Source organism: Teleopsis dalmanni, chromosome 2 (assembly GCF_002237135.1).
Source record: "Teleopsis dalmanni isolate 2A chromosome 2, ASM223713v2, whole genome shotgun sequence".
Classification (NCBI taxonomy): Eukaryota; Metazoa; Arthropoda; class Insecta; order Diptera; family Diopsidae; genus Teleopsis; species Teleopsis dalmanni.
Window position 1 is genome coordinate 189,156,775 of NC_051847.1, and position 8,872 is coordinate 189,165,646.

General features: G+C 26.8%; 1 protein-coding gene across 1 annotated transcript; it reads right to left on the reverse strand.

The window, feature by feature from the left end:
- Positions 1-701: 701 nt before the first annotated feature.
- On the reverse strand, positions 702-8,210 carry LOC119684022. The gene is made up of 4 exons (XM_038097952.1): positions 7,773-8,210; positions 3,097-3,239; positions 1,185-1,323; positions 702-984 (listed from the first exon to the last, which is right to left on the reverse strand). Exons 1-4 carry the CDS (start codon positions 8,024-8,026, stop codon positions 729-731), a joined length of 792 nt encoding a protein of 263 aa, XP_037953880.1. The 5' UTR covers positions 8,027-8,210; the 3' UTR covers positions 702-728.
- Between the last annotated feature and the right edge of the window lie 662 nt (positions 8,211-8,872).

Consider the following 8,872-nt stretch of genomic DNA (forward strand, 5'->3'; position numbering starts at 1 on the left):
ATTTTATAATGACTTGTTAGGAGAGAAAGTAAGTAATCGTTCAATATGAGCCAATATGAAATTATTGATAAATATAGCAGTTCTAATGGTGTCTGCAATTTTAATTTTTTTTTTTGTTTAATTTTTGGAGTAAATATTACAAAATGAAATTTAAGAAAAAACTATGTTTATTTGTGAAAATCTGCCTATTAAAATAATTGTAGTAAACACTCTACTAACACTTGGTTATTTTACGTTTCTGAGTTTTGTTGCATTTTTATAATAAATTATGAAATGTCTTAAGATTTATTTATCATTTCTACAGTGTAATTTTTCATTTATAGATGTATTTTTTTTTTATTGCAAATAAAATAATTTAAAATGGTATTTATATTGGTTTCAGTTTAAATTACACATATTTCAATAAAAAACACGTTTTATTATTTTTATGAAAATAGTAGATTTTTTAATAAGATTTTAGTAATTCAGTTTTAGAAACACAGTATTAATCTAACATGTATTATTAATTTTAATATTTAAAAACTCGACACAATTGCAATTTAATACCATAGAATACCATAGAAATATCACTAATAACCTATCCCACCCTTAATTGAATCTAATTAAATTTCACTTATTATCAATTTTATATATCTAAATTCACATTTCAACGTCACACCTTTAAAATAATTTAATAAAAAATATAATAAAAAAATAATAATAATATACTCCATTAATTGGATATTGATTTATTTACAATTGTTGCATAAACCAACGTATGTACACAACAGCAATAACCAAAGCATTCCCAGCATCAATGGCCATTGTCCTCCAAGTCGATAATTGTGACCAGCGTTACACAAGGCGTTCTCGTATTGCCGGCAACTGCTGAAGTGTTTTTCATCAGACAACATTTTTGCCGTATCACGTGCGAACTTAGCCGAGTTCTTATAGCATTTGTAACGTGCGCTGCTGTAGATACAGTTCTCATAGGCGTATCGAGCACTACAAACACCAGACAAAGTAAGAACACAAAGTGATAAATTAAATTAAATATGTCAACTTTGATTGCGATTGTAGACTTCCGCTTGAAGCAGTGAAGTCAGTGAAATGATGTGGAATATATTATGAAATTATAAAAATTAATAATGTCAAGGAAAAATTTAGTTAAATATAAGATACAGAGTCCTTTCGAAGTTACTTACCAACAAAACTCCATAAATTTATTGGTTACATTTGTACTTTCCATTTGCAGTTCATCAGCCAATATATTTTGAAAATTCCTTGTGCAGCGTTTCCAATCATCCTGTATGTAGGAAAAACAGTCCTTATGTCGTAAATAATCTGCAAAGTGCGTAGTAAATTAAATTAGAAACTTTTGCGTCACCGTAAAGTCTATTGAGCAAGTACATAAACAATAGCATATAATGTAGGTACAATGCATATGATGACATATTGCAAGAATTCTTTTTTTTTCAATATCATACTTAATAAGTTACTAACTTGCAACTTTAGAAATGCTGCGTAATAATTTTCCGCAGCTAAAGTTCGTTTACTGTGAAGGAAGCTGTCAGAATCATTAAAGAAAAATCGAAACTAAACTGTCAAGTGTCAACTGACTGCTCCGATGAAGTAATTTAATATATACTTTAATTTATTAATAAATCCAATTAAAAATATAAGAGAATTGGTAGTTCAGTCATGAATTGTTAAAACATATAAAATCGTTAATACATTTTTGGTAGTTAATATTAAAAACAAACACGTTTATGTAAAGGTGAGCATCAGCTCTATCTCAATCTAGCAGACTGAGGAATATATACCGTAAATTCCATTTAGTTTGTTTTTCCCTACAAAAATTATTTCTATTTGTTTTGCAATATTTTTTTTTATTTTATACTGAGGAAAATAAAATAAGTGATTGCTTTATTTATACATAAAAATAATAATTTTTAAATAAATAAATTTCTAATTCATTTATCCTTGATATGGCCAAAATAAAAAATCTTGTAAATATGATTTCCAATACACTTCATACGTTGATTCTTTAGAAGACATATATTCTAAAGAAGCTTTAGAAGAATGGAAGCTTTAGAATATATATATTCTAAAGAAGCAACTTATTAAATCAAGACTCAATAAGTCTTTCGGTTCAGCTAAGAGGAACTTACATTTATTTTATAAATTGGACCTTGGTCGAAGTTTCAACAATCACTTCTTCATTCAAACTAAATTTTCTTCTGCAGAACATCGTTTTGAGTTGGCAGAACGCCACTAGTTACTGAGGACCAGATATGTAGAATGCGATGGATAGGAAGGAATTTAAAGTGTCATTCATTCAGTTCAACCACACCTTCTCTTCTCCGACTTCTTTCCCTATCATTATATTCTTCGAACATAATCTAAGCAGTATAAGAGAAATAGAAAATCCAAAAATGGTTGCCTAATTGGTTACGGGTTTGGTCTGCGTGACAAATCTTACAGTTAGTTTTTTATAAACAATTGTTATTGGATATTGAAGATCGCTATACCATTTGTATTGTCTATAACTCAAACATTTTATACATTCTCAGTTCTAGATCTAGATTTACTTGAACATCTTTAAATTAGCATTTAATAGAAGGTATTTAGCAAGTATTTTGTAAGTCGTGAGATTATAGACTCCTAAGTCTGCAACTTTCTTATTTTTGTTATCCAAATGTTCATTAATTTCATTGAAAAGAGTTATGCTCTTATATATATATACCTTAATTAGATAATTGTTTATCATTATTCTTAGAATACTGAATCTACTCGCCTATCGTTTGTTTTAATGCCTGACAACTAATAGAACTTGGTTGTGTGTTATATCGCAAGCTTCTAAATATAAAAAAATTTATATTTTTTAAATATAATTAAAACTAAAATATAAAATAAAAAATTTGTTTTTATATTTAATAAACAATAATAATTGAATTGAAGTACAAATATCAATGAATGGGTTGTGATAGCATCTAACTTTGATATAAAATGTATATAAATGGAGGATATTATCAATTTTTGTATCTTAAAGTATCTTATTCTCGTTTTAAATACATACATTTAATTAATAAAATTATAAAACTAGTTAGTACTCACCTCTTTGAAAATCGCGATCTCCACAAAATTTTTTGAAAAAGTTCTTTGCGCCTTCAACATTATTCTTGAAAATCAACAAATTCTTATCGGGTAAGCAATTGGCGGTGTATTCATCAAAGCATTTCATACCGCGATCGAAAACACTGAAAAAAGGTTTCATAAAGAATATATAGAGTTACTATAAACGATTAAAAAATAATTTTTTATTTATTTAACTTCATTCAAATTTTAATAGAATAATAAGTGTACTTATTTTATTGTATGTATACTTCATCATAAATTTTTACATAAGTACATAAATTTATGAGCAGATCTCTTTAATAAAAAAACGAAAAAAATCGTGTAGGATATATACTTTTTATGAGTTAATAAATGAGTTCAAACTTGATAAGTTTGATTTATTTTATTTAAAACTATATTTAATGTCTGGTTAATTGTTGATCATTTTTCCCTCATACTATTAAGTATATCTTAAGCTTATATGATAATTATTTTTAGAGCGAAGCAAATAATAATAATAATAAATAATTATCAGTTAAAACTTTTGTTAGCAAGAAGAATGTAAAAAGAGTTCTACTAAGACAAGTCAGTACATGCCACTAATAAATATATACATAGGTATTTTATACAATATATTATATTATTATAACATATAATATATTATATTAATATAATATATAAAAATTAATATAATATATAATATTTACATATTACTTGAGTATTAGTTTATTTATAACATTGGTATTCGAAATTGATATTAGTTTTGCTTTGATTTCCAGTGTCAAGATCCACCCACTTTGTCATGTGATTTCGAAATACAAAGCAAGTGTCTTCATATAAGGCTTTCATTTAACTGTGTTTGAAGGTTTGTATTCTGAATCAAGGGATACTGTTAGATTTGTCAATAGTCCTATATCATTCGAATAAGCGTACATGTCTTCTATCAGGTATAGCTTAATATCTGTCATAGGTCGTAGAATGACATTGTTTGTTATAATAATGATGGTCCTGATTTTAATTCAGCTCTTATTAAGAAGCTATAGCAGTTACCTTTCCGATTGGCATTACATGGTTGGAACTTTAACCTTTTTCTTTGAATTTATTAAACAGTAACAATATATCAATAAGTTTAAAAACAGAAGGGAGCTTTGCTGAGGAACTACAGTAAAATCCCCGAAGTATTTTCTGCTGAAGTCGTAAAAGTAAATGTTAAAGTCAGCTGAGCTTATTTTGTGTTACATAGAACTTAGAAAATACCACAAAAAAAGTTAAAAAATAAAATTATTTTTATTTTACTTAATTTTTACTCTTATTTTACTTTTTTCAAATACTTTGAATTTTAAATTTAATTAGAATTTTCTACTGTACTCCATAATAATAAGAATCAGCAAATGTTCTACTGAATACTGAAAAAATTATCAGTCCAGATGCCTCAGTCGCACGTTAATGTTGTTGAAAAAAACAGTGGATTGTTTGCTTTAAAGGAGGGTTATAGCAAAATAGTGCATGTGATAGAAGAAAAACTCTTCAGCAGGTTGTTTGTTTACTTTGCAGTATGTTAATTAGTGAAAATTGGTGCGAGATAGAAGAAAATATTTCCTGTTAAAATTTTTGCATTGCTATGAGATATTGATATCATCACAAAAAATAAAAAAATTAAGAAACAATGATAAAAATAGACGAACAAATATTTTATAAAATGAAAGAAAGATAAGGTTTTCTGAAAAAATTATCAAATATATCTCTAAATAAATCAAATGTTAAAAGTATTAAAAGGAATAATGTAAAAAAAATTTCCGAACCAACAAATAGTAAGCACTATTTAATGGACTAGAAGCAAGTATTTTAGATAAATAATTCGAATAAAGTGTCTTTAAGATAAGATAAGTTTTATATTGGCTTGTTTTTAGTTTGATTAAAGTTCTCATAAACATGTTGTATTTCGGTAATTATTGTAGATGTATCATCACCTCACCCGAAAATAATTTTTTCACTTCTTAGCCTAAAGAAACAGTTGTCAGAAACAATTTGATACTAATTTGTATGTAAAATTCTTCAAAATTCTTTTCGTTATTATAACAATATTATAACATAGAATAACAATAAAGTAATTTTTTATAATCAAAAATATAAACATTTCATGCTAGATTTAAAATTGTATTTAATAAAATTATATTTCTTAAAGTTTGAAAATTAAATGTATAGAAAACCTCTTAATATTGCTTTTAGTTTAAATTTTTTAGTGAAAAACTGTAATACATCATGTCGTCTAGTCTTTAATTTTCAGCACTTTAAAGGACTCCGACAATCTAACAAATCGATAGGCTCATTAATTGGCTTTTCCCTTTGACTTTAATTTACACATACAAGCATCTACTTTGTACACTAGACCTTCTGTTGTGGTCATAAATACCAGAATCCACAAATTAACAGCTCAACATAAGCTGTTGGAACACTAAACACCAGAATTCACAAATTCGTACTCGAACAGAAATTTAATTAGAGAATTCTTGGTAAATAATTAGCAATTCGTCGTAAAATGCAGTTTCTTAGTAAATAAATCAGTTTCGATAATTTTTTTTTATAGTAAATAAATATTTATTAAAATTTAAAATTTATTTTATATTTTTGGATAATATATTTATAAAGTGGTTTATTGGAACTGTAGTGAACTACAACAATAAAAATTTATTTTATATTTTTTTAATTAATTAAATTTTTGGCAGCCCATACAGCAGTTTCTAGTATTGCCCATAATTTTTTTGAGATTGCAATTAACAAGGGATGAACTCGTGCCCTGCCAAATTTGAAGCTCAGAGTCGACGCACCTTAACCAACTGTCTTAAAGTCGTACTTGACTTTTTATGTTTGCACATTTTTCTGGAGTTTTGTTAATTTGCTGTGAAAGTTTTATTAACAAATTCACTTGCTGTGTTTATATTAGAACAAAATCATAAACATGCTGTAGAATACATGAATAATTAATTATACTTTTATTTTTAATTGTTAAATTTCAATACTAATCTGTTTGTAGAGGCAATATTTGTTGCATAATTTATATATCTTTCTTATGTATAGAACCTAAACTAGGAAAGTAATACTGAGAGAGTCATGCTAATGTTACACCACGAATTGCACGGACGAGACCAATAGTTTGTGCATATATTTTTAAATATTATTTAATATATTTATAATATATAAAAGTATAAATTAATAAATTAAATATAATATAATTTTATATACATGCAAGTATTTTTTGAACAATTTATTATACAGTCAAATTTCCGTAACTCGAACTCGAAGAATTTTTTTTATATTATTTTTATTTTTGAAAGAAACTAGAATTACATTTTAATATATTTATTTATTTGCAATTAAATAAAACACAGAAGTTATTGTGAAGTAAAATATTTAGAAATTAGGGTTTGGGACTTTAATTTTTTTTCTTATTTTCAGTAAAAAGAGATTCCACTTTATTCATACTCTTATAGTGATCATCAGTTGTACTATCATTCGTTTGAAAATATAAATTCAGAATATTGAATGAGTCTTCTACTTAATTCTTAGAAGACTGATGAATAATTACATCCACCGAATCCATATCATCACTTTCCGTTGCTCTTAGTATTGGGTCCAGTAATTTAGAGCTATAGTGCTCAATAATATCGTCATCTGTAGGAAAGGTTGATCTACAAATTTCATTGTCAAGCTCAATATAATCGTTAAGAGAAGCATTGGAAGTTATTTTATTTACTTTAAACCACGCTACCAGCGACTGGCATATGCACAAAGAAGCAACTGGAAAAAGGGATTTTCCCTAACAGCAAAATGCATTTATATTTAAAACAAAAATTCGACTTATAAAATGCACTTTCCCATATTCCCATCGGCACGGAACAAAATTTTTGTTTGAGATATAGAAGTTTGAGTTATGGAAGCAGAATTGTATGTAATTTGCTCTGTAAAACCTTGGTGCACTGTTTTTGGTTCGAGTTATAAAAAATTCGAGTTATAGAAGTTTGAGTTATGGAAGTTTGACAGTATTTAAAAATTCAAATAATTTTTTCATTTATTTTAAAGAATAATTATTTATGGTACTAATTTTTTAATGAGTTCCCCTTAATTCCAATGTCTTATTAAAATTTACATATAAATTCAATACCATAAAAATAATTTTTTTCAAGTTCCAATTCGCAATAAATACATATTGATTGTTTAATTTATTTATGTTAAATAATTTATATTATTGTTTGTTATTTAAATTGCTTTCACCCATTCTATACCATATAAAAATTCTAACAAAAAAAAACATTATTTTCTTTTATCAACACAATTCTTTGGAATAATTTAATAAACTCAATTCAACTTTTATTTGATGACAACTTCATTTATTATTTTCGCTTGAGCATTTTCAAAGGAGACACACATTCCAATTATTGTTTTATTTATTTTCGATTTTTGCAATAAATGGAACAAATGACTCTAATTCATTTTGTATTTCCATTAAATTAAGCTTAAGCTCTACATTTCCTCTTTTTTATTGGTTGAACTTTTCTTTTTTATTGGTTTTCTACACATGAATTACTCCAAACATGGAATTTCGATCCGGAACAAACATGCCTCACACTTTCTTTATCCTTAAAAAAATAAATTCTCATTTGTCACTTGTTTCTTACGTGCACTTCGATGTTATTTCATCCTCGTTAATGGCAATTTTTGTCGATTGCAAAAATTCCATTAAATGTGGCGGCAAATCATTGAAACATTCATCTACCATCTTCTTGGAATCGCCACATTTGTGCACCAAAACGGTGGCATTATGTGTTGTCGTTGTATTGCTATTAACCGCCAACTTAGCATCTTGCGCTGAATTAACACAACAAATTATAAAAAAAGTAGCGAAAAATAATATTAATTTATTTTCCGGCATTGTTTAATCAAAGCGAATGTAATTTTCACACTTCACAATGAAAACAATAATTGCACTGAGTATTTGCTTTGAGTTTCCTTTGTTTTCAATTAATAAAATTAATTTCACTTTACAAACGCAACAAGTGTTTCGAACATTTCTAATAAAATCCTTTTTATTGGCATTTTTTTAGTCCTGCCGCATAGAATCCTTAGCGCGAACTGCTACAATAACGTAAATGCATCTCGTTTTTGTAATATTTTAACATTTGCAATTTTAAGATACAAAATCTTAACAGTTTCAACTCAACAGTATCTGTAAAGCTGTTAAGCTGTTAAGTTTCTGTTATGACATTTAACATAACTGCGTATGAGTTGCTTTTACATAAATAACGCATGCTCACTTCGGGGAATAACACGTGCGTTCTGCAATGTTTATGAATGAATCGAAAACTACTTTTCATCTAAAGTTATCTGACAACTGTAAATTTTAATAAATTTATTTAACAGCTCAAAAAAATATGTAAATATACTTACAAGTAATATACAGGGTTAGGCGAACTGTTACCTATACAAGCGACCATATCTTTTTTGTGTGAAATTATTTTTTATTGATTTAAATTACAAAAATTGTGGAAATAATCAGAATGTCAGAATTCATTCATTTTAGGTCGATGTAATCATGTTTAACCTTGACTATGGCCTTCCAACGATCAAAAAATAATTTACATGCTTCACGATTGTGATCTTCCGGTTTTTTATCCTATTCCTGGAAAAAATGGCTTAGTTCACCTTGCTCTCCAAAAAATTTCAAATGGATTTCTGGAAAAATGGCTTTTTTCAGTGCATCCATAGTGATATATTTTTT